This window comes from Diachasma alloeum, unplaced genomic scaffold, assembly GCF_001412515.2.
Source record: "Diachasma alloeum isolate Michigan unplaced genomic scaffold, Dall2.0 Dall_scaffold_00198, whole genome shotgun sequence".
Classification (NCBI taxonomy): domain Eukaryota; kingdom Metazoa; phylum Arthropoda; class Insecta; order Hymenoptera; family Braconidae; genus Diachasma; species Diachasma alloeum.
In genome coordinates, this window is record NW_021680363.1 from 513,451 (window position 1) to 539,945 (window position 26,495).

Sequence of the window (26,495 nt, forward strand, 5' to 3'; positions counted from 1 at the left end):
GGGGGGGGGGGGGCATTTAGGGAAAAAGTCCTTGTGATTCCTTATCAGCGGGAACTCCATGTATTGGAATTCTAAAACATTCTAGATTGTGCTAGTAAATTCCAGATTTTTCCGGAAAATTCGAGAAAATTCTCCAGTTTTTTAGAAATGAATTAAAAGTAAGAAAGGAAAGACCATTGACGTATCCACATAAAATTACGGCTGTATCAAAGACACAGCCACTTGCAGATTTTTTTTCGAAGGATAAAAAGGCTCGCGACGTCATGAATTTTTTATTATGTTAGGACACCCCTAGCGTAACTCATTTTTTTTAACGAGATGAAACTTTATTACACGAGTTGACTATCAATTCCTCCCGATGTAGGCTCAAGGCTAATCCTTATATTGAACGAGCATAGACTCAACTTACTCTCAATTTACACCCCTCGTCATTCGTCTCCCACCGTTTTCCAATAATCGTATACAGTTCCTCTCCCTTATCTGATTTCGTCGGGCATGAAGTCATGAATTTTGTAGTCAAATGTGTTGTCACAATCTAAAGGGAAAAATCCTCACTCTTTCCCTTGAATTGCAGCAAACGGGAAGGTGAAGCGAAATAGATCGTTTTAATAAAGATATCCGCACATGCACATATGGTCATTAAACTTCGTATTTTTTCAGCACAGATTGTTAGAAAAAAATGAAATTTCATGGACGGTTGTCTACTAATTTTCAGGACAACGACACTGACTGCGATTTAGGGGAAAACAATTATGAAATTTCCGGTTTCACTAAAAATCCAGTAAAGTTCCAGAATTTTAAGCAGCATAAAGACGAGAATTTCTTAATTTATTTAAATTACCAATCCAATATGAATATTCAGTGCCAAATTAGATTGAATTTTCAGTGAAATCTGAAATTTCATAATTTTTTCCCCTAATTCGCTTTCAGTGTCACTGTTTTAAAAATTCAAGAATATATTTACCGGAATTTTCTGGTTGTCTACTTATTTTCAGGGAAAAATGGAACTAAAATTTACAGTTCTCTTTGATTTTTCCACAAAATTCTGAATTTTTAATGACGAAATTCGTTGAAATTTCAGTGGCAATTAAATTCGATAAAAATTTCCATAAAGTATACCGGAAATTTCAGACAAAAATTTTTAGTAGTGTAAATGATTGAGGAGTGCAATCCGTATAGAAAATTTCTATACGATTTTTTTATACGTGCCATGCTTCCATTCGGGCACAAAAATTCCGGTGATTATTTTTGGTAATTGGATCTGGCCTTCCCTGGGCCAATCAGAGTTCAGTATTCAATAACATGAAGTACTTCCCAATTAAAATTACAGCGCTTATTTCCCCCTAGCTTTTGATAATTTATGGCACGCCGTGCAATAAGTCGAGTCGCGCTGCGCGCTCGGGATTATGATCTGCAAAACTTCTCCCTCTCGTTGCTACGCAACAAAACAATCCGGAAATATCCGATAATTTTGGAGGTCTCATGGTATTACTACTGAATATACCCTTAAATTTGCAATTGATTGAAAATTCAAGTAATCCCCTGGATTTCTTGTCATCCTGTTGTTCAAAAATGATAAATTTCATTATATTTTCTTCGTGAATTGAATTTCGTCCCGCTCTCCTGAAAATTACTACTAAACTGACCATGAAATTTCAATCTATTTTCACCGATGTAGAGTCCCACCGGATGGGACATTCAAGTGTGGCATGTTTCCAAGCTACTTATCACGCTTCAAAATGAGACCACATTCATCCCAATCATATCGTATGATCGGGAAATATTGGAGATAATGAAAATAAGAAAAAAACATTTCACTCCACCTTCTCCTATTCTCAAGATTCTCCAGATGGTTATTTGATTTTTATTCCTCACTTTAGTTTGAAAATACCAATAGGGACCGCATCGGTTCAGAAACGATGACAATTACAGTTCAATCAGGGGTAGAGCGGAAAAGACGAGTAGAGGGACGGGAGCCAAGAAAACGGAAGTCTTTCCCTCAGAGAAATTTATTTCACAATGGAAGAAAAACCAATTGAGTTTACAGTCCTATTGACGGAGTCTGTTCAATCCCTGAAACAAGATAGAGGCAGATGGATTTTATTTGAAGACAGTGGAGATACGGGTGACCTGTTGCAATTGTTACCATAAAATTGACATGAATAAATGAAGGTCTCGTCTTATCAATGGATATTCTCTTAGATGAGCGGAACTTTTCATTTTTTAATTAAAAATAATTCCGATGGAAACGTTCCAATGCGATTTTATCTCGATTGACTGTTCAGTATTATGTCACCAATCGGGGAATGGTGATTGTCACTTTCGAAATAGTATATTAGAGTACGAGGTGTGAAATTCCGTTTTCGACGGATGTGAAGTTTACAGGCCAAGCCGACGGCGAGGTCTCTACTCACATTCGTTGAAAATGGAATTTTCGTCATTGAGGCCCGATAAGTGGCGCTTACGGGGGCTGTGTTCAGAGGGAGTAAACGGCGATTAGCTGGCCTCAGCTGGCCGGGTCCGTAAAGAGTACTGTAAAGAGGACCAGCTATAGTAAATGAGACTTTTCGGGTCGACCCGTAAAGTTATACAGTTACTAGATGAGTAACCCACATGACTTATGTACAAATGCAATATGAAGTGAGCCGATATGGGCAATATGGCCGTCGGTTGGGCATGCGCGGTAAGCGAGCCGTCTAGTAACTTGCCTAGTGAGTTGATTCAGCGGCACTGGCGGCGTTCTCAGTAACTAATCGGTTACAACAGTAGAGGTTATGTTGTGAAATTATTGCATCATCTCACTGTAACTCAAGCATTATCCTTCATCCCCAAAATCTCGTCTTTTTTATTGTAATTTTAAGCAACTCTCTTCCTCAAAATCCATGTTTTTCTAGGCATCCGTTAGGAAGTTTATTTATTATTACTTTTTGGTTTCATTGGTAGGTATTTTCAAATTTTTCATTCGATTTTTTTTTTGTTTTTTGTTTTTTTTTAAATTTTTTTATTTTGTCCCGAATGGGACCCAAAAAGGGACTCCAAGGCCGTAAAAAAAAGAACAGGAAGAAATGAAGTTTTTTGTGGTTATACGAGTCAAAATCGATCGGATCCGCGATTTTCCCTAGTTATTCTGATATTCTGTCATATATCACAAACTGTTCAATGGATCCCAAGGCCCAGTGAAGACTTTTAAATTTCATCGACATATCCCCTTAATTAAGACATTCACAGATGATTATACTACGGATTACTGGGGTTAGAATTGCATGCATCGGATGACCTTGTCATTCTTCATACATCAGAGCAAGTCCGTGTCTTCAAATTTCGGCCCAATGTAATCACGGACACAATACACAGTTCATATATGATCAGTGGCAAATCCATCCTCTTAATTCAAGGGAACAAAAACATGCCAGGCATTTCCTAAAGCACACAAGTCACATATTCACGCTGACAGTGTCAAGATTAATCTCATATACATTATAAATCACCGTGTTTTTGTGTAATTGTGTCAAGGGCAGTTCATCTGCTGTTTATCCCATTTTATTGTTGTTATCATAATTTGCAATGGATTTGTAATGATAATGTTTAATTGTATTGTATTTATTTGGCAGTTAAACATGAGTAGAAACTTGTAAAAAATATTTCAACTGATGTAACCGATTCATGTATGAAGAAGTTAATAGAAAACATATAGAAAATTCTTTTGGAATCTTATTGAAAATTTATTAGAATTTTATTCAGAGTTTTCTGTCCTTTACCCTGATTTCTGGGGAAAATTGTACAATTGTGCTATGTACTTGCTTTTATGTACGAAGTGCATGAAATTCAATGTTGTGTGTAAAGTAAATTTCAAGAAGAAATTTAGCTAGCGAGAATTTACTTTACGCATTACACTGTTAGAAATTTTTTGGAATTTCATGAAATATGTTACAGTAAATCACATGAGAGTGACATTGAATCGAATTTAGGGGAAAAATGGTTATGAAATTTCAAGTTTTCAGTAGAATTCACAGAAATTCATGAGTTTTCAGTGGAACATGAATATTCAGAAACAAAATGAAATGAATTTTCAATTTTTTTCTGAATTTTCCTGTGTTCTTTAATTTTCACAGAATAATTGAACTGAAAAATCAAGTATTTCATTGATTTCCAAATCATTTGACAAGAAAATCAATGGCATATTTAATTTTTCAACGACAAGATTTCTTGAAATTTTGTGGAACTTGAACACGATAAAAATTTCCGGAATTTGGCGCAGAAAATTCAGACGAAAATTTTTAACACTGTACCTCTGAGCATTACGCATGTCGTGTGGCAAACAAACACTTTGCGCACGCGAAACCCCCCCGAAAGGGACCTTTTAAGGCAGGTGTTACAAAAAAATTGTTTTCGTTGGATTTCATGATAATGAGGGATAAAAAAATGGAGAAAACTTCGAAAATTCATGCTAAAGAATTTCTACATAGAAAATAAAACTCAATTTTTTTCTATTCGAAGTCAATGGATGTGGATTAGTTCCCCTGGCACTTAATCCTGGTATGATTTTCCGATTTTTCTTTGAGCCGATGGAAAAAATGAGAAGTTCTTACGGAAAAATTTTTAGGAACGGATCACAATCGACTAGACCTGGACGCACGAATCAATTTAATAGAAAAACCTAGAGAATTCGTTGGAAAATTCTCTTCGATTTCTATTGAACTTTCTAACAGTTTTTGCCCGATTCTATTAAAATATTCAATAGAAAATATCTCAATAGCATAAGTTGTACAGAAAAATCGAATTCTTTTGATCTTTTCTATTGAACGTTTCAATAGAATCGGCTGGAAACTAATAGAAAGTGCAATAGAAATCCAATAGAATTGACTAGCGAATTCCCTAGGTTTTTCTAGTCAATTGGAAATTTTTTATCGAGAAAATATGCGGAAAAATGCATAAATGACAATCGAAATCCATTCGAGTTTTTCTGTAAAAATGCAAAAAATGTTTCATTCCGGTTTTCTTTATCCGGACGATTACTGTTAATAGAATTTCCGTACCAAGACATTACGAATTATCAAGTGTTACAAATAGCGGAAATAAAATTTCCGTACCTAGTTTTAAGTGCCGATTGGTCAAGATATGAAGATAGGACAAAGTCGCCAAAATTAGAATAAAGTTGGATCGACAAACAGTCAGACGTATTTTAACGACCTCACACTCGGATTGGCAATTTCATCTTGTTTCTTACCCTTGGGCCTCTGTGTTCTAATTAAAGTCTTGTGATGTCTTTCGTGAGGCACTGAGTCGCAATATTTTGTTTTTGAATTGTTTATGGTGTTGTGGTAATGTTGAGTTTGAATAAATATTTTGTATCCATCTATTAATATTCATGTTGATCAGCTTTCTCAGTGATTTAATCACCTCGAGATTATCCGAATGTGCTTCTGTGAGAACGAGTGATTGATTGTCAATACAAATATTTAGTCTTGGGGTGATCGAGTGCGTGCTAAGATTGACGGAATGAAGATACCTGTCAGTGGTGTTCAACGCTGATTACATTCGGTAACGAATTGGTAAAACGTAATAGAAGTCGGTTTTAAATGTTTTGTTAGATATTGATTTATTTCGGTCATGAGTGGTTCCAGGAAGGAATGTCAGAAAATATTTTTTGTGCGAAATTTTTTCACCTAGAACAAAAATTGATAAAATCTTATTCGAAACTCAATTTTTTCGAGATAGATATCAGTAGCGAAGTGGTAAAACAGTTGAGTTTTTGACGAATATTTCCGAATCTAAGGGAAATCGGGAAATTTTGGTGATTACATTTATTGTAGCTCTCAATTGGCTCCACAAAAAAGGTTATAACAAAAATTTTATTATCTCCCTTAGATTCCGAGATATTCATTGAAAACTGGTCAATAGCCAAAATTGACTTATGCGGTTTGACACGTCGCTACTGATTGGAAACAGAAATGAATTGGGAAACAGAAATTAACTAAACAAATTGATTTGTTAAGGTTTGTTACGCATGGGATTATTCTCGTGGTGAGTGACTTTTAGAGAGAAATATTAATTGAACTCATAGGCAAACTTGGTCCTTTTTATTTTTATTTGTGTAACCGTTTTTGAGCTGAAGGGAGTTTGATTCAAATATGAATAGATATTTTTCGTGAGAAATTTCTTAGCTACACAAAAGATTTATTCAAAGTCACTGAAAGTCACTATTGAAAACTGCAAAAAAATTGCAGAAAACTCGATTAGATTCAGAATTCTAATTTTTTTCTCAATTTAATTATCGTTTCGGTTTTTCAAAGAAGGAATGTTTAAAAATCAGGATTTAACTCAGTGTCTTATGTGAAAATCAACATTTCCATTCTAATCAAAGATTAAAATCTGAATTTTTTTTCATTAGATGTGAAAAAATTAAGAATTTTTCAACACCTCATAAAAAATAATCCAGCGTTTTGCAAACTAGTTTTATTATTTATTTATAAGAGGGAAATGTTTGAAAAAATATTAATATTTTGCGAAATTTAATTTAGATTATACTGACTGGGTATGAATTTTTAGTTTATTTAACATATGAATCGAAATTTTTAATGAAAAATTTTATCAGTAACATAACATGACATTTCGCAACATTTTCTTCTCAAATTACTTTTTCGAGACAAATCCTAATTAACAACAATCTATAATTGTAAAACGTACACGGAGAGACATATTCAATAAAAATTACGTATCTTTTTCGTAATTCCGGAGCGAAATGTGGTCGTAGGAAATTTTACGGAACTGTCACGGAATTTTTCCGGAGCGTTCCGTAATTTGTTTCTGAATCTCCTGTGAAAAATTACGATACCGTCACTTAAATTTTCTGAGTCAATTCCGTAATCGGTAAGTGAATTGTGAGTTCCGTAATTTTTACTGAACATTTCTCTCCGTGTAACATCACCAATTATCTAGATCACGATTGTTTTTAGTGGAGAAGATCTGAATACATTTTTATTGGATAATTCATCAATTACAAAAAATGTTTTGGAGTTTTTTTTACCTCAAATCGCTAGTTTTCGAGATAAATATGATTTAAATAAACGAAATCCAATTCGGGAACGTAACAGAACTAAACATTACGCTTTCTCACGTTTTCAAATCACAATTCTCCGACATAAATTCGCAATTATTGAGAGAATGGAAATGAATGCATCATTAATTAATTTGAGTACTGACTACTGGATCATTCCAATTAGTCGTGAGGTTTATAGATATCACAGATCCACCGAGTTCGACATTCCGATCATTAGTACCTCTGTGGTGAGAAAAATCGTGCGTTCTAAATCAAATTATGCCAAAGTGCAGGTTTAGTTTTCCTCGTGACGTGACGGGTGAACCAATAAAAGAAATCAGTGAACGTATCGATGTTTATCGCAGTGCAATACTCTACTCCCCAATTGCCTCAAGTTCAAGCGCAACCGTGACGTCTGCGGAGAAGAGACAATGAGTTCTATTGTTAGCTCAATAAAAATGTCTCCAACGAGATAGTATTGAAATTCAATTTTTAGACGATCCCTAGGTGACGATGAGTTTTATCATTTCACTTAAGAAAATATTTGTGAAGTTTGGATTGAGCAATAATGTGGGATTCGAGATAAAATTGACTCTGAATTTTCAAGAAGTAATTACGCCATTTCAAAATCCAGTTTTCACCGGTTTCTATACTAGACGATCAGACATATAGATGTTTACACCTGAATGTGACACTTGGCACGCTAGCCTTAGGAATTCTGAATAACAACATTCCGAGTTTGACACCTCATTCATGCGCGAAAGGATGTCATGCACGAACAGAAATTTCTCTATTCTTGATTTGAGAATAAATTCTGCACTGAGAAAAAAATATTTGGCGACAATCGAGACTTTTTGAGGTCTTTATTCAGTGCTAAGGAATTTTTTAATGAGGTTTAATATATTTTACCCCGGCGGGCGCAAAGTATTCTGCTCGTGGGCATGACTCCTTTATTTTACCTCCTTAGGTTAGAAATATACTATATCGGGCCTCAGTGACGAAAACATAATTACCAAAAATTACTTTAAAAACTGTTGGAACATTCGAACACAGCTCTTTTATCTTACAAAACTATTTTTCACGTTTTTCTCTCCTCTAGGCTTTAGCTTTTACACTTTTTTTTCTGTTATTCTTTATGTTACTATTTTTATCCAAATAACAAGTTATTCTCATTTATATTATATTTTTTTCCCTTGTAAATGGGTACCCCTTGCGATAAAAAATACCATATATTTCAATGCAGCGTTAAATAAATAAATAAATAAAAAAAACTATTCGACAAAGATTTATGACATACTGGGAACAGTTCTGGAAAGGGCCTCATTTACGATTCGTTGTGCTCTCTACTGGAGAGTGGCCTAATCTTAAAAACATGCTGAAATTTGAAGGACTGTGTCCTCTTGAGTCGTAAAACTTTATTATTTTGCTTTTCGTTTTCCCAGCGAGAGTTTTTCTCCGGGTTATTGCCTTTAGTGTCAGGACAGCGGTCTTCCAGTACAGCCGTGCTTTCCTCGTGCAAATAAAGAGATTTTAATAAAGTATCTCATTGTTTTGCCACATTTATTTATTCACTTGCACCCATATTCTATTAAAAACGAATTATTTCTAAAAGATGAACTATTGTTCCCATGTGAAATGAAATTATTCATTACGCGACGTTGCTGGAAACTGGGTGAACGCGCCCGCGGAGTGTGGAGTGAATTCGGCAACGCTGGAGCTTAAATAACACGAGTGGCGACTCCCGCGGAGGTGACCAATCGCAGGGTCTCGTATGGTGGCAACTAGAGTTAAAATGAGATAAAATTCGTGGAAATCGTATCATTTATCCAGGAGATATTGAAAATAACATGATATGGACAGCCTCAAGTTCAGTGGTCTTAGAAGAACTCTCTCCAACTTTTGAAACGAAACCAAATTCATTAAGATTGAATCATCGATTCATGAAATATCACCGATTGAAGAAATATCACCTCCATTTTGCCCGACTTTCTTTGATCTTCCACTCACCCAGTAAACACCGATTTCTCATCTATTTTGGCAACTATATAAACCGATTTCGACTGTTCGAAACCAGAGATAGCCAGAACGAAATTGAGCAAATTGCACCACTTTAGAGATATTCATAACCAATAACTCTAGAATGATCATCACATGAGGGAGGCACCGCAGCGTCTCGTTTTTCATCAATTGCGATTGACTGACTAACTAGAAAAATTAAAGAAAATTTGACTTTGTCAATTGAAGTGTCTAAAAAATTATAATAGTTTTTAGTACAGCATAATTCCCAAAATTCCTAAAGAAAACATTTATTTTCGACAGACGAATTATCTTTTTCCATGTTAGAAGCAATTGCCCCATTACGCGACGTTGCCGGAAACTCCTTAAACGCGCCCGGACACTGTAGAGTGAATTCGGTAACACTGGAGTTTGAATAAGACGGTGGCGAATCCCCGCGGAAGCGACCAGACTACGGTTCACATCCATGAAATGGCCCTACACATCGACCCGAGTGGAAATTTCACTCAGTTAGCTTGGATCTACATTAGTTTTAGGTTCAATGCTGGCCAGAATTTATTGATTAGACTTTCGGATCAGGATCTGATGAGATTCTGAATGGAGTATCTGTATCCATTGTGGCGGAGTGAATTGTGATCCTATTCTGATCAGCCAAATCTTGACTAGATCCGCATCGGATCCGGTACTGTTCAGGAAGATCGAATCCTAGAATTTTGACCAGGCATGGACCCAAACAAGCGTTACATTTCTGATCCAAAATTGATCAAAATCAGTTTTTACTGGTCAATCTCTTATTCTATCCTAATTTGAATTTCCACTCGGGGATCTAAAGGAGACGCTCAGAGTCGAATTCAGCTTGAGGGAATATTTCCAGTTACAATGATAAAAATTTGAAATCAGTGTGCAAAAATCTTTCGAGTGGTAGCAGTCTCATTCATGTGCCAAAAACAGCTGGAATTTTGTAGGACCGTGTTATCAGTGAATTTTTTTCAATAACACTTCGCAGATATTCACAACACCATTTAATCGGGGACTCAAGGTTCGAGACATCGTGCGCTTCACGATCAATATCTCACAATTCTAAAAATTTATCAATGGGTTATTTTTTATTTCGATGAGGTGAGTGATATGGCAAGAATTTTTAGACATATCGCTATCTGTGATCATGTCAACGCCATTTTTTGCAGCAGATTTTACTCTGGAGATGGATGAACTATCTGCCAAATTGATTTTCGTTTTCTCCTAAATTAATATTTCCAAAAATTATTGAAACAAACAAGCAGGTGGCTGCGAGCATGTGATAGTGAGCATGTGCCTGGAGATTTTCTACATAAGAGTGGAGATGGTATTGATAACAACAAAGGAGTTTATCCTTTGTTGTCATCAATAAATTGATGGCGATCTTCCGAATGGTTATATTTTGGTTATCTGGTGGTGTTAGGATCTAAATAAAATCGATTGAGTTTTTTAAATATTGAATGAGATAGATTGACATAAAAAGTTGAATATCTCCGGAACTAATCATCGAATGTAGCCCACTTTCAATGCGAACCGTTGCAAGGACAAGAGAAAAGGCAACTTTATGCCAAATTGCAGGTTAAGGTACTTCCGCAGTAAGTATACTTGGTGAAAATTTCGAAATGGTATAAAGACGCAATATTTGGATCATATGTTGTTGACCACATTAAAAAGATATTCCCAAAATTTCAAGTCCCTGGTCCACCCCATTTTTGAGATATGCATCGCCAAACATTCAATTTTTGTGTTTTTTCCATTTTTGACGATATATAACTCGATGTATTATTTTAGAAAATCGGGTGGACAAGGTACTTGAAATTTTGGGAATAGTCTTTTTACCATTTCGAAATTTTCACCAAGTATACTTACTGCGGAAGGTCCTTAAAGCAGTATGAAAAGATTCCACTCGTGTCGTTGAGTGTAATGAAGAAATAGTATATTTCGTAACGAGTGCAAAAAAGTGTTTTTTGGCGAGTGGGAGGTTTATATCACGAGCCGAAGGCGAGCTAAAAAACATTGTTTCACGAGTTACGAACAATATTTTTCATCACAATGTGGCGGAAATTGGACTTTTAGGCACGCGGAGCGTGCCGAAAAGTTTACTTTTCGTCACAGCGTGATGAAAAATGAATTTCTACTCGACCCGGAACTTTACACACTCCGCGCAAAAAATCAAACACTTCAAATCCACTCCAGAAAACCGTGAACTCGATGGATATTATAAAAAATAGGATCTGTTGCACATGCGTGCGAAAAGTAGAATTTTACGTACTAGTAACATAATACACAATTTCACTGAATTCTTTTTGTAAACTCAATGAAGATTATCAATGAAAACGAAAAATATTTCATGAGGATAATAAAAAATTTACGCTGATAAAAATTACGTGACAAATTTTGATCTGCACAATGCTAAAATACGAGGTATACCACATTCGAATATTTTCCATTCATTTCATGATAGTGAGATTGGGAAAATGTGTTGTTTTCAGAATGAAAAGAATTTTAATCTTATAATGGTGCTATTACAGTATTTTATCTCAAATTGCTCACAATATTTGCACTATATGCTGCGTCACGAATCGTGTGATGTCTGCACTGATGTGTCGTAGATTCATTTGAATATTTTGATGCTTCCATCCTCACAACGGTAGACTTTCCAAAGATTATGAATTGTTATCGATTAGTTCATTGATATTGGTGAGGCTTTGAGTTAATCTTAATTCTAAAAACGTAAGCACCTACTGATATAAAGGTAACAACTCTCGAGGACTAAAATAGATCCCGGGTTCGTTATTCCTGTCGATAAAAATTATTTATAAATGAAATGATGAAGTCATCGATAGATACGATAAGATTCTGAGATACTTGGTGTCTACTGATTTGTAGTATTTTCATGTATTGATTGTTTCTTATGTGTATTGGTTAATGCATTCAACTGATTAGAGGATTGATGGACGGAGTGATGAGCGCGTACCATCAAAGTAAATGAAAGATTTCTTAGATGGAAATGTTCAATAGGAAATCTTTTATAGAATAAGTGAATGGAATGTGATTTTTCTATGCAACTTATTCTGTTGACATATTTCCCGTATTATTTTTTCGCCTCGAATATTCCAAGGTTTTTCGTCTGATTTGATTAATCAGAGGAGAAAACAATAGAGTAGGAAAAATGATGTGAAAACTATGTGTCAGTTCCTATCGAATATTTTTTATTAGAAAGCTGCATAGAAAAGCTGCTAAATTATTCTATTTGATGGGTGAAAATAGAATGTCCAATGAACAAATACCACGAAGCTAATAGAATTCCCAATAGGAGTTCAATTGAAATCCAATAGAATTTCCTAGGGAATTCGCCAGGTTTTTGTGCAAAATTTTTTTCTCCCGTGGAATATTGTTATTGTCGATTTGAGAGAATATTTCTCTCACCTGAAAAAAAACATTCAACGCCGAAAAATATCCATGGTCCAATCCAAACAAAAGCATCCAAAAATTTTCTACAATCTTATCTCTAGTCTCACCGGGCACAAATATAAAAGACGGTAGTTCTCCGCATTGAACCCCAGTACGAAGTATTTGAGTAGTGACGAAGCCACAATGTCTAGAAAAAAATTTTAACATTCAGTTCCTCTCCTGTTGTGTTGCAGTATCAGCCATTCAAGAATTGCTCGAATTGTGTGATTTAGTGTCACGCGCGAGCCAACCAATTAGAAGGAAGTTGAGAAAATTAACGTTTACACAGGGGAGATGACAACGGGTTTTTAACTAAGTGCGGTGAGAATAATTTCACGTCGTGATAAAAAGAAAAAACAAACCGACAATCAGATATCGGCTCCTCACCAATGAGCGAGGGGAGCAGTGGTTGGAAAAGACAAAACCGTGGAACGCGACCAAGAAACCGATATTGTTTTACCTCATTCGGGAGGAATCTGCGGTACAGATTGTGCACAACAATTGAACAAGGATTTTTTATCACGGAGCACTTCGGTATCGTTGGATACAGCCATGGGTTCGTACTTATTATTTATTACAATAATTTGCAATGTTCAAATTAATATTCTCATCATTATCTCAGTATTTTTGGAAACATTTTTTGAAATTTTGAAGTGCAATTACTGAACTGGTGCAATATCAATCAATTTTTTGGACTGAAATTCAATTTTTACTCGATTGATTTGGAGTTGAATTGATCAATTAATTAATTTATTTATTCATCAACAAATTGATTATGCCTATATGTGAGAGATATTTATGGTTTTTATAAACTGCATATACTGGCAGGGACGAATCAAATCATTTATGTGTTAATTCATTAATTTACCCAAACATGTAATCTTTTAATTAGTATTCTTCTCCTCTCACAATTTCATGATTTTCCAAATGAATTTTTGTGATTTTTAGTGTCTCTGGATGTAGTTTCAAAGTGTTATTAATAGGCGGGTGCTATTCCAATTGAATTCTTTGATTAAAATTAAATTTTCAACTAACTGATTCATTTGGACTTGAATTGATCAATTAATTAATCAATTTTGGTGGCGATTCAATTATTTTAATGTGCGACAGGTTCATTGCATTGATCGACTGCATATTCTAACAGAGACGAATCGAATTGCCTTCTTATAAATTAATTAATTTAGTCGTCTCCGTAATTATCAACAATTTTGTTTTTTAAATATTTCAAGGGCTCGACTTCCTGGCCGACGGAGGTGCCGACTTCGAGCATGCAATCACCGTTACGGGTGAGTAGAATTAAAATGAATAAGTTTTTCCTCCCGAAAAAATAAATAGCGAAGTATCACTGACAGAATGAATCGCGGTATTTCGAAATAATTAAGGATTTTTTTTTTCAAAAATACGATATGTATCTGGAGCGTGATAATAAATCACTGTGCCTCAAGGTAGGTCATGACAACGTCTGGCCCTAGTAAATATTTCCATGAATTAGTCTCTGAGGAAACATGATAATACGAATCAACGAAATAGTAATCAAACAGGTGTTTACTCGGCGAAGACCAGGTAGACGCGATATCTTGGTGTCATGTGTCGACTAGTAGTAAAAAACAACGCGCTCTCGTATCTCGTGTTTTTTTTTCTTCTCGAGAATTTAAGCCCGTGAGTGCGTAAGCATGCAAATACGTGACAAAGGTGTTAAAAACGAATCACCAGTAATACAAAATTTATTTATCAATTATTTAATCGGAAAATAAACATGTGGAAATTGACATTATTTTAGAATTTTCGTGACTGTTCTGCGGAAAATCAGTGACAAACAATGCAATCGGACGAAATGATTAGGCACGATGGAGAATTTTATGATATCTGTCTGAAGAATGTCAATTAATTCATCAATAGAAAATGAGTCATTCCCGAAGACACACAAGTATTCACTGGACGGTGTGTGACCCTTGTGTCATTTTTCAATATATTGGTTCTTTCGAAACATTTTCTTTTTATGAATGGGTAATGAAAATTGTTCCAAATTTCTGGAAACGTCATGTTTTTGTCGTCGGGGAGAATTCAAGGAATATTCTGGACTTGCAAATGCAATGACACTGAGAAGAAATATAATTCTCCCAATCAAATTTGTTTCAGACAAACAAATGCCTGAAATTTCCATACAAAATCGCTCTATAAATTCCTGTCGGAAACATATTTGATTGGCAGAATTATATTTTTTTCGTAGAGTGGAGATTTTCCAGTCGAAAGTTCATTACTTGCTAATTATTTATTGAAGAAAGTTCCAATTTTCACGATGAGTGGTCGCAACTGCATAATTATGTTAGGAATCTCTCTCGAAATATACACGCAAAACCCTATGAGCGGCATTGGAATCGTACCGAGCGGTATTACCCGACGGCGGGTAGTACCGCTCAATAGGCTCTGGGACTGTCATCCTTGCGTAACATCACACACGTAGTGGGGGGTGATATTCCCCTCATGCGGTGACGCTCGAGGAGCTAGAGAAGTGGAGAGTTGAGGAGAGTCGACTGTATGCGCTGCTCTTTGAACATTTCATAACTTCTTAAATTATTGCTATTAGGGCTTTCCGAACATCCTCTTTGGGAATCTTTGGGATAGCTTGACGATCTGGCGAAACCTGTTTTTTCATGAGAAAAGAACAGAAAACATTATTGCATTTGCAATTTTGTCGATTGAAAGTGGAAAAAATATCGTGTGACATCACAATCTAAGCAATTCCTCCCCCTTCTCCTCATCAAAACGTTACAAATTACTTCCCCCCCTCCCCCTGATTGTGGGCCGTATTATTTGAATTGATCTGATAAAGTAGAAAAAATTGAAATCTCTCCTTTCATTGAAAAGCGAAATAATTGAATAAAATTTTGATCACATACGCATACACACCCCCATACACCCAAACAAACCAACAACCGACTTCAATTATTTAAGACAAGGCGGAAGTTGCCAACTACTCTCATCAATGTCTCATAAGTGGGAACGAAAAGTTGAATATTATCACCATCTCCTTTGATCATCAATTTCAGGAGACGTCTCACATGCGAAAGGTTCCGAATTCAAATCCCGGCCGGGTAGAATGGTGCAATCTAACCATTTAAAGTCTTGATCATCATCGCAGTATATCCTAACCGGGTCAAAGTGATGTAAAATAACGATAAAAAAAAATTCAGAAGAAAACATTGGAAGGCATTTTCTGATGGCCATTTCATCAGCTAAAAAAAATATCTTCTCACATTTGCCCGCGAAATTTTTCATTTTCGAGATGAAAACAGTTGATCATTACCTATGTTTTATTCAACGAAAAATTCTTTGCACGGTGAAAAAAAATTCCAGAAAAATTACTGTGCCAGCACGGTAAAATGGGTTCGTTTGGACGGTCCCGGAGAAATTACCGTGCCATCACCGGAAAATTTGCTGTGGAGTACAAAATTTTTTCATGGTAAACCCGAGAAAAATTCTTGTAGCGCACGGCAGAAATTCCGGTGTTGGCACGGGAATTTTTCCGGGTCCGTCCAAATGAACCTGTTCTACCGTGGTACCACAGTAATTTTTCTGGAATTTTTTTCTCCGTGTGCGGCTCATGTTCGGCCTTGAACTCTTATCGCCATTCTTTAGGAAATCCTCTGGTGACACTGCTGTTATCATTGATAATGAAATATGATTTACTGTTATCTAACAGATTTTTTTTTTCCTTATCAATACATAGGATTCGGCAAGTTCCATTATATGCTGCTGATGATATGCGGATTAATTTACATGGATACAGCCATTGGGGTGACGATAATCTCGTTCGTCCTCCCAGCAGCCCAATGCGATCTACAGATGGATTCCACCACCAAAGGCTGGCTAAGCGCATCGCCAATGTTTGGTGAGAATTTTTTCCGGTCGAATTGCCTCCTATTCCTATTCTCCTTGTTAGTCGCAAATCTACTTAACTTTGAATTATCAATGCAAGGTCACATGACTTGCACGAGAAAGTCTGCCAGTAGATTTATGATGCAATTAGTACGACCTAGAAAATGGAAAATATTGATTCATTGAAGACCGAGGGAAACCCTAGGAAAACTTCCCTGGGATATTCGACGGCTTCTCAACAATTGTTTTTCTCCCTCTTGAAATGAAAATTGGAATTATTTTTTACGGTATTGTTTTTGTTAGGAATGGTCATTGGGTCCTACATCTGGGGGTGCCTGGCTGATACTAAAGGCCGAAAAATTGTGTTGATCGCTACACTGCTCATGGATGGGATTGTCGGGATTGTTTCATCATTCGTTCAACAATTCTGGCCGTTCCTGCTGTTGAGGTTCTTCAATGGATTTGCGTAAGTTCATTTCGACAATAAGTTTCTCTATGAAGAGTTCGTGAAGTTTAATCTATCCAATTTTTTCACATGTACCAAAAATTTTTATAGAAAAACCTTGCAAATTCGGTAGGGAATTCTATTGGATTTTTGTTGAACTTCTATTGGAAATTTTTGGCCGATTATATTGAAGAATTTCACACTTTTACTGCGCAAATTTTTTAAAGAAAATTTTCAATGGACTAGGGGGCTGCGCCCCCTGCTCGCTCCGCTCGCCAACCCGCATAATCCTTATTTTGAATCTTGTGATCCTTAGTCTGACCCTTGTGACCCTCATTATACCCCTCGTGACCCTTATTTTGACCCTTCATTTGTGACCCTTAATTTTGGAGTCTTCATTTCAAGCACCAAATTTTCATCACCAAAAGTCGATTTGGATTTTTACAATATAGAGAGATGTTGAGACCCTTATTGTAACCCTTCTGACTCTTAGTTTCTGACACCCATGATCCTTATTTGGATCGTTAATTTGTCCTTTGTGATCTTTAATCTGACCCTTGTGACCCTCTTTAGGATCCGTAATCTGACCCTCATCTCCTCTCGTGACCCTCTCGTAACGCTTATTTTGACCACGATGACCCTCGTGACCCTGGCCCTTGGTTTTGGCCCCATGCCCCTTATTTAGACCCTTACTTCGACCCTTGTGACCCTTATTTGGACCCTCGTGACCCTTATTCTGACTTTCGTGATCCTTATTTTGACCCTGGTGACTCTTATTCTAACCCTCATGACCCTTAATGTCGGAGTCGTTATTTGCAGTACCAAATTTTTATCACTAGAAGTCGATTTGGATTTTTATAATATAGAGTGCAACTATTTTATTAAAAAATCAGTAGAATTTCTCGTTTATATATAACTGTTTTCATTCAGAAATTTTCTGTAGGAGTTCCACCACAAGAATATTTCCAAAAAACCTTGGAAAATTTGAGACAAATCGAATCCTATTAATTTTGTCGGTAGAATATAAAAAGCAGATAAGCTGGGAAATTTTCCAATATAATTAGCACTAATTAAACACTAACAGCAAGTTCCATAGAATTTTCTGCCGAATTCGCTAGGGTTTTCTGTAAAAGCTTTTTGTAGATGCATACGTGCAAAAAATATTTTCTAAACTATTCACATTTCATTTCAGTGTAACTGGGGCAATGGGAATTTGTTTTCCTTACCTCGGAGAATTTCAACCAACCAAATATCGCGAGAAAATTCTTTGCTGGATGGAAATGTTCTGGACTGTTGGTGTTATTGTCCTCCCACGTACGTAGAAATGAAGAATTATCCCAGCACTTATAATAGTCATCGACTTCAATCAGAGTTCTCATGAATTCATGCAATTATTACGTTATTTTTCAGTGATTGCGTGGCTGATTGTACCACTGAACATCACCTATGAATCAGAATCTTTCTACTTCAAATCCTGGAATCTCTTTGTTGCCCTTTGTGCGCTACCATCCCTAATGCTAGCCCTCTGGCTCTTCGCTTTTCCGGAAAGCCCAAAGTTCCTTCTAGAGTGCGGGGAGACAGAGAAGGCTCTGGAGGTTTTCCGGTGGATTTACGCGCAAAATACTAGGAGTGATCCCTCTGAGTATCCAGTAAGTTCGCAATGAAGTAGTAGACTGTACACCAAGGGATCCTCGGCTTTGTCTTGTGTGACAATGCACATACGGGTTGGAATGTCCGGTTTTCCTCCCTAGGTGCACATTAGTATATTTCTAACCTAGGGAAATTAAAGGAGTCGCGCTCACGTGCGGAATTACTACCCGAGCCGAAGATGCGGGTGATAAGCACGTGGGTAAGGAGCCTTTCGTTTATCTCCCGTGGTTAGAACCAGGAAGCGGGAGGGAAATATGTACTTTGCACCCGCCGGAGCGAAATAGTATATTTCGTAACGAGTGCAAAAAAGTGTTTTTTGGCGAGTGGGAGGTTTATATCACGAGCCGAAGGCGAGTGATATCATCCCACGAGCTAAAAAACATTTTTTCACGAGTTACGAACAATATTTTTCATCACAATGTGGCGGAAATTCACTTTTCGTCACAGCGTGATGAAATAGTATATTTCGATACGGTTCCACGACTTTTCTTCTCCGACACTTTTTCCCCGATATTTTTTCCCAGACATTTCTTCCAATTGCCATTTCTTCCTTGTTCCTTTCTTCCGTGAGACGGAATTTTCACTACGCGTCCGTAAATCACTGCTTACAACCGTTACGACAAAAAATATTGTTCGTCACACGACCTAAAAAAACTTTTATATGATACGTGCGTGTAACCGCATGGGTTTCAGTTGACTATAGTCAACTGGAAAGTAGCGGGTTTCAAGCGTCTACACACACTCAACTGAAACCCACTGTTCTAACAGTTGAGTGTGGGTAGGCGCTTGAAACCCACTACTTTCCAGGTGACTATAGTCAACTGAAACCAGAAATAACGTATGACGCCCATGCGCATCACCTATTAAAAGAGAATAACAAGGAAGGAAATCTAACCTCCGAATAGTGAATACATGGAATGACTGAAAAATGAAAAGATGATTTTCGAAGCAGATAAAATGAGCCAAAATCGTATAATTCCTGATAGTGATGAAGAGTTAGGCAGTGAGGAGAATTTATTTACTGATGAGGAGGAGTTTATTGGTGATGTGACATTTGAAGAAAATGGAAATAAAATATTCTCCGATTTTTCAATTACGTTTTGTATCATATTTTTTTATAATTATAACTTTCTTTTTTTTGCGAATTCTTAATGATTTTTAAAAATTGTATTTTGTAATTATTATAATTAATTTTTTTCAATTAAAAATACTTTACAAGTTTTTTGAACTACATATTTAATGAATATAATTAATTTTTTCTTCAGAAGTTCCGCATAATTTTTAAATCACACTTTTTTATAATTATTTTTTAAAATAAATGTGATCTTTTTTCTTCAGTGGGGCGAAGCCCCCCACGAGAAACGGGGGTCCAGGGGGCGAAGCCCCCGGGGGGGTAGGGAGGGGGGCTCGCCCCCCCCCTCCGCCCCCAGACTTCATCACGCACTTATCATATAAAATAGTATACGCAACACGTGCGGACAGCAGGCAGTCTCCGCACTAGTTGCGTAATGTACTATTCTAGCTTATATTGTAGCCCGAGCCAAAGGCGAGGGTTGCAATCATATGAGCTAGAAAAGTTTTTTACCGTACTGACCTTCACTTTTCCCAGTCCAGGGATTGGTATTGACCCTTCCTCAAACTCGTAAAAGTGAAAATTACTACGGAAAAATATCGTTCACGACTAGTGCCAAGGGTTTTTTTATTCGCGTGATTGGCCAGTCCTCGCCTTCGGCTCGGACGCGAACTCCACGCGAGTAAAATACTCCATGGCTCTCGTGCTGAAATACACTATTTCGGCCGTGTGACGAACGCTATTTTTTGTCATAAAAATTTTTTCTGGCCGGAACGACAAAAAAAATATTTTGGAATTGCTATGAAAACCATTATTTTTAGTAAATAATGATATGAATAGTTGCCTTTGAAATGAGATGACTTTAATAATGAGTTTTTCTTCCTTCATTTGCATTTGATATTATTGATAAGTTGATTTATCCTTGTTTGTTGTCATTTATAGGTGAAGTCTCTTCAAGAAAAGACGAATCCGAAGGACAAAAGCACGAGAACCCTAAGGTTACATAAGCACAAAGATCTGAAGGTACTTTGCTCTGAAGTTTGGGATCTGACAAAAGCCCTGTGCAAACCACCCTATCTCAGGAATACTGTTTTAGCCTGCGGTATTCAATTTGGACTCACGAGCAGTTATTATACCCTTATGGTATGGTTCCCAGAGTTGTTCACAAGGTAATCCAACTATTCATCTTGTATATGAGTTGTTTTATTGTTGCCGAATGGAAGCTTTGTAATTGTTCAAATTTAATTTTCGGATTTCATGCGTTATGTCAAGTCACTATGATCCAAAAACGTTGAAAATTCAATTTTAGACCTCGTCCGTATGTATGTATGTGACCAAATTTTTCTTTAATTATTCACTAATGAATCCATGGAATTTAATCATTCTTTTTCAAATGGAGGTCATGTTGAGCGGTATCCATCGACATTAATTGAAATTTAATTCATATATTACTTTTAGTACTATTGGTTGTTTCACGATAATTAAAAACAAGTGGAAATTGCTCGTCTTCACATGGTATAGTTATTTTTGCTAGTAAATTAGAACACGCACGAAAAAATTGAATAGAAAATCGTAGTGCATTCGCCAGATAATTCTATTGAACATTTCAATAGAATCAGTCAAAAACTAATAGCTAATATATAATGGAAATATAATAATGGAAATGCAATAGAATTTCTTAGCGAATTTGCTAGGTTTTTGTATTAATTTTTTTCGTGCGTGCAGTGTCTTTCAAAATAGTCATTTTGCTCATGATTTTCTTCGATGGTATCTAATTCATTGCTTAGTTTATGTTATTAAATTAAATGAGATTTATTTTCAAACAATTATGTCGCTCCCTTTCTTGCTTTGTTACTTCACGGGGTAACATTCTCTTCCTTAACTACGTGGCATTTACTTCAACGAGCTATATTTCCCATTCGCATATCGGTGTTTATATTCTCGTTCAATAATTTCCTCCTTAGTGAGATTGGCTTTTTTATCGGCTGTACATTCCGCAGGTTTATCGTCTACATAAGCCACGTTTAGGTCGTTGTTGCCAATTATTATTAATATATATGATGAAAAATTCTAAATTTCAAAAATCATTATAAAAATAAAATCAACAGATACAGCTATCGTAATTATCGTTTGTTTATTGTGGCTTTGCTCCGCAGACGTTTAAAATTTTAAAAATAGTCCAGAGTCTCCAATTTTTGAGCTACAGAGGTTTTTTTTGTTTTCAAAATTTTTGAAAAAATGTGTGCAATAACAATTATGAATTAGTTTTTTGAAATTGGTCTCCTCCATAAATAATTGCGTTTTTAAATAAAAAATTACGCCATTCATGCATAATAGCCCGAAAAATGTTTTTGAAATAATTGAGAATATATTAAAAATATTTTAAGGATAATTTTTCTACCTATTTTACATGAATAGCGCAAATTTTTATATTAAACAAAACGAAATTAGCGATGTAGGAGTCGAATTTCAAAAAACTGATTCATAATTGTTATTGTACATATTTTTTCAAAAATTTGGAAAAAAAACCTCTACTGCGCAAAAATTGGAGGCCTTGGACTATTTTTCACATTCTAAGCGTCTGCTGGGCAAACGAACAATAAACAATTAATTTTGTTGCACTAATTATTCATTTTTAGAGATATATAATCGACTTGAATGCATGAGAAATCTCTCACTGCAATAGCCCGCGACTTTTAAAACTCAGAGTAATCTCTCCCCTTAATGAACGTATTATAGTGCGTAAACCGTGTTAAGCTTTGTCTATAAATGCTGCGCAGCTCGTCGAATTCGCTGTCCGACGTTAGTTTCTGATATGTAAGCCCTTCCCCTGAAGTTCCCGAAGATTGCAATCGATGATTCAGGAGGAAAACCAATCCCGCTGAGTTCAAAGCATAGAATATTACGTCCAGCATTTACATCCCTGTTCCGCAGAATTCCAGTTATTGCAAACGGCGAATGTGTGAGGGCGACGCTTCGCGACACATCTAAAGTTGCATGGACAATTTTACTACAGAATCGTTCGATGTCCCAATGAAATAAATTTTCATTTTCAGATTTGAAGAGTTTGAAGTTGAACATCCTGGGGAGTCCACCTCGGTCTGCATCGTATCACTCCCGACGAATAGTACCCAGGCGAATCCCTATGGATGTGGAAATATCATTGCCACTGATGTGTACCTGCATACTGTTTATATCGGTCTAGCTTGTATACCAGGATCCATCATTTTACCCCTCTTCATTCATAAAGTTGGAGCTAAAGTTTTTCTCAGTAAGTTGTGAGCAGTCATATACGTATTCGAAGTAGATCAATAATTTCATAAAGTTTAGATTAGAAATTTCATAAAGTAAAGATGATTAAAAACTGCACGGATTTATCAGGAAATTCCATTAGATTCGGATTCATCTGGTTTTTACAACGAGATCGAAGGCGCGGTACAGCGCGCTGTAATTGTAACAATCATAATTGAAAATCTCAAAATTAAATTAATCATGAATTAAATTTGCCGTCTCAGACGACTGAAACCAATCATATGGAATATTCAATCCTTGAAAATTCCATAGATTTGTTTCACGATTTCTATTTTTAAATTGGCAACAATACATTTTTTCAACATACGATTGACGGAACCTCACTCAAGCTCAATGGATTCATGATATCATTGGCTTACGGATGGATTCATAATCTTTCCGTATAAGTGACCATATAAGGATATTGTTTATTGAAATTTCTCAACAAGAATTTTCTATATTTTTTTTCATCAATTTTTGTCTGTCTCAACTTGAAGAATTTGAAAAATAACATTGGAAATTTATGCCGCCGTAATACTGGAAGGCCTTCTAGTCAACTGACCGATTAATCTATTTTTATCTCCACATTTCAGTTGCATCACTCGTCATTTCCGGTGCAGTAACCATCGGCTTTTATTTCGTCACAAGTTCCGATCAGAATCTCATTCTTTCCTGTATCTTCGAGGCCCTCACGTCACTGGGAATATCATTGGTTTACTGCGTAATTGTTGATATGTTCCCAACAAATTTAAGGTTTGCAATATGAGCATAACTCATTACTCTTCATTCAGAAATAAAATTAATGGATCATGAAACACACGAAGTACGAAATGAAAAATACATACAACTTCCTCATTTCTAGGGTAATGGCAGCCGCATTGTCTCTGACAATGGGAAGATTAGGGGCACTGGTTGGTAATTTAGTCTTCGGTTATCTGATCGATCTGGCCTGTGTCGTTCCCATCATATTGTTCGCAGCCTTTTTATTCAGTAAGTATAATCTTACTAGAAGGCTAAGCCCGCTGCTCGCCAATCCCCCTGTGGCCCCCATGACCTTTAATGTTAGAATCTTAAATTCGAGTGCCAAATTTTCATCACCAGAAGTCGATTTAGATTTTTATAATTTAGAGAGACAGTCTCGAATCATTTTTTATCATTGATAGCCGCAGCGTAGAAAAATGAATGGAGAAATAATTTCAGCATAATTATTATCAGAAATCTTCCATATATTCCATTCCGTATGCACCTATGAAAATATGATATAAAAAATTCTTAACCAAGAATGTAAATAAAAGTATTACTGGCGTGAATTAAAAATACAGAAATTCATAAATTCAAAAATTAATATATAGGTGAACATATTCCTCGGAATTGAGCAAAAAATATTTTTTAATAAAAAATTCTCACACTTTTAACTTAAAATATATAATACTCGAATATATAATATAATAAAATGTTAATGAATTTCTCTTCTTTTTTTTCAGTTTGTGGTTCCCTCTCATTCTTCCTACCGAGAACAGGAAAAGACACGTTGGACTAAGCGGAGTCAATAAAAATTTGAATCAAACAAAGATTTGTTCAACAATGCTCCGTCTCACGTTTCTAGAAAAACCGCATGAGCTACTGACATTCTCAGAACACAGATCTTCTTCACATCGACTCGAACGCTCCATATTATGGATAATATTACCATAACTCTTGATCGACACACACATGAAAAAATTTTCTAGAAAATCCTAATGCTCGCGTAGAAAATTCTATTCAATGATTTTATTGTTTTTGATAATTTCTATTGAAAATTTTCTAATAGAAACGTCCTAATTATTTTCCAAGTTTTCTTTCAAGGAATTTTGAATGTGAGAAGAAAATTCTAAAATTTCATTCTAAGGAATTTCTGCAAAAAACTGCCAGTAGAGTAAGTCGCATTGGAAGATCATAAATATTTTCTTTGTTTTTTAGTGATTGCTGAAGGATATTTTTCACTGAAAAGGAAACTCGAAAATTTTTTTTGGTCCCAACAGGATTTTCTGGATTTTTTTTTTTTTTTTTTAAGGAATTGTTTTATGTTTAGACATTTATTTTCTCTAATAGAAAAATTTGAAGTTGAAGGATTCTCGCCGAGCCTGTAAGTGTGATAGTTTACAAATAAACATAAGTATTTATTATCACATTTTTAGCTAATGTTAACCATAAAATATCTTAGGATCTCAAGAAAACTTCCAAAAAAATGTAGCTCGAATTAGAAACTTGCATAAGTATGAGATAGTTAAGATTACGAGACTTAGTGAAGAATATTGTAATATAGTTAGACCTATGTATTTTTTTTCTAAATATAATTTATTATCGCTCTTCAATGTGAACTTTCTTGAACCTTCCATGTCTGTCGAGTCATCAATGGTGATCAAACAAGGCGAGTTCGACAAACTTGTCCTCATTTGGACAACACGCCCCACCGGGCAAGCAGAAACAAATTATTTATTACAAAAGTGTGAGACTCACAATAATTTTTATTTATTTTTTCTGATTTTTCGACACTTGCTGCATTTTAACCTTCTTCATACCCTTGAAAAGTTGATTTTCTCATATGAATCAGTGTTATGTTAGCGCTTCTAGATTAATTATTATCAATAATACTAAATTGCTAATTGACCACAACCTTGTGACAGAAGATATTGTTTTTCCCTTCTCGTCGACACAATTTTCCCTCGTTCTCGGGGATCTCGTAAGCTGCTTTAGGGAAAATAATTATAAGCTAATTGTCGATTATTAATCCATTGATTTAGACGAAATGTTTCCATCTATTCCGTCTATTCACCGAGTATTGCGAATTCAAATCACCGTCGCCATATTCAAATTCAGATATCATCTGAGACGCAATCGCCAAATTATTGATTTATATTCGACAGCGTGAGCGACGAGCAACAAGTTTTGTGCACGACACTCTTCGCCCGGCAGCGAGACTATATAGTTGTCTCTTATATTCTATATTGTATATTATTAATTAAATTTATATTGTGTGGTAAGAGTCGATGCCCGAGAACGTTTAGAATCTTCTATGGAATAAATTGAGTGAATTGTCGACATAATAAGGCCCACTTTGTTAAACAACCATTTTGCGCAAAACACACACTAAATCCTCTCCGAAAAGTGATATTACAAAGAAAATATTACTGTTTCTGTAAGAATTCTTCGGCACAAATTTTCCTAAATTTATTTTCTTGGATTTTTCAGAGAGAAACAAGAAAAAAACAGCAGAAAACTTGGAGAATCAACGCCCGAGAATTTTCTACAAGAAAAATCCTAAGAGAATAGAAATTCAATTAAAATCCATCAAGTCCAAATTAGAATATTCTACTGAAATCCCATCTATCAAAAAATTTAATAAACATTTGTCGAAAAATGGCACCAATTTTTTTATAGAAATTGAAAAATCCTTACTGAAACCCTAGGTTTTCCTACTCGATCTTTTCATACATACCATTCCTCGGTCGAAGGCAAGATAATTTTTCTCACAACTAGCAAAAATCTCATGATAATTTAACAACTACTGATAAGAATATTCTTATAATATCCGCATGCACCAATTCGCATTATTCGAATATCTTCTGCTTGAACAACACATTGCACTCGAG

At 35.7% G+C, this 26,495-nt stretch overlaps 2 protein-coding genes across 7 annotated transcripts in view; one reads left to right on the top strand and one right to left on the bottom strand.

Moving 5' to 3' along the window:
- The window catches only part of LOC107035509 (proton-associated sugar transporter A), a 39,749-nt gene extending 20,971 nt beyond the window's left edge, over window positions 1-18,778 (bottom strand). Inside the window, exon 1 of the mRNA XM_015252948.2 lies at window positions 18,077-18,778. The gene's annotated coding sequence lies outside the window, so the exon portion shown is untranslated. The remainder of the gene's footprint in view (window positions 1-18,076) is intronic.
- Window positions 5,186-24,647, top strand: LOC107035510 (synaptic vesicle glycoprotein 2C). 6 transcript variants are annotated; one of them, XM_015252950.1, is made up of 13 exons: window positions 5,380-5,559; window positions 5,997-6,024; window positions 12,721-13,082; window positions 13,756-13,812; window positions 16,257-16,418; window positions 16,709-16,871; window positions 18,043-18,164; window positions 18,261-18,499; window positions 20,515-20,741; window positions 22,629-22,843; window positions 23,457-23,616; window positions 23,726-23,853; window positions 24,348-24,647. In XM_015252950.1, exons 3-13 carry the CDS (start codon window positions 13,079-13,081, stop codon window positions 24,401-24,403), a joined length of 1,533 nt encoding a protein of 510 aa, XP_015108436.1. In that variant the 5' UTR covers window positions 5,380-5,559; window positions 5,997-6,024; window positions 12,721-13,078; the 3' UTR covers window positions 24,404-24,647. The 6 variants fall into 6 exon arrangements, with proteins under 6 accessions (XP_015108435.1, XP_015108436.1, XP_028982697.1 ...); XM_029126864.1 differs by having other exon boundaries at window positions 5,380-5,552; XM_015252949.1 differs by lacking the exons at window positions 5,380-5,559; window positions 5,997-6,024 and adding an exon at window positions 5,186-5,321.
- The last annotated feature ends 1,848 nt before the right edge of the window (window positions 24,648-26,495 follow it).

What these genes read in the sequence shown, in the direction of transcription:
- LOC107035510 (XM_015252949.1), top strand. An exon ending in AAGCGCATCGCCAATGTTTG is followed by an intron (nt 16,419 to 16,708) that starts GTGAGAATTTTT and finishes TGTTTTTGTTAG; the next exon opens with GAATGGTCATTGGGTCCTAC. An exon ending in GTGATCCCTCTGAGTATCCA is followed by an intron (nt 18,500 to 20,514) that starts GTAAGTTCGCAA and finishes TGTCATTTATAG; the next exon opens with GTGAAGTCTCTTCAAGAAAA.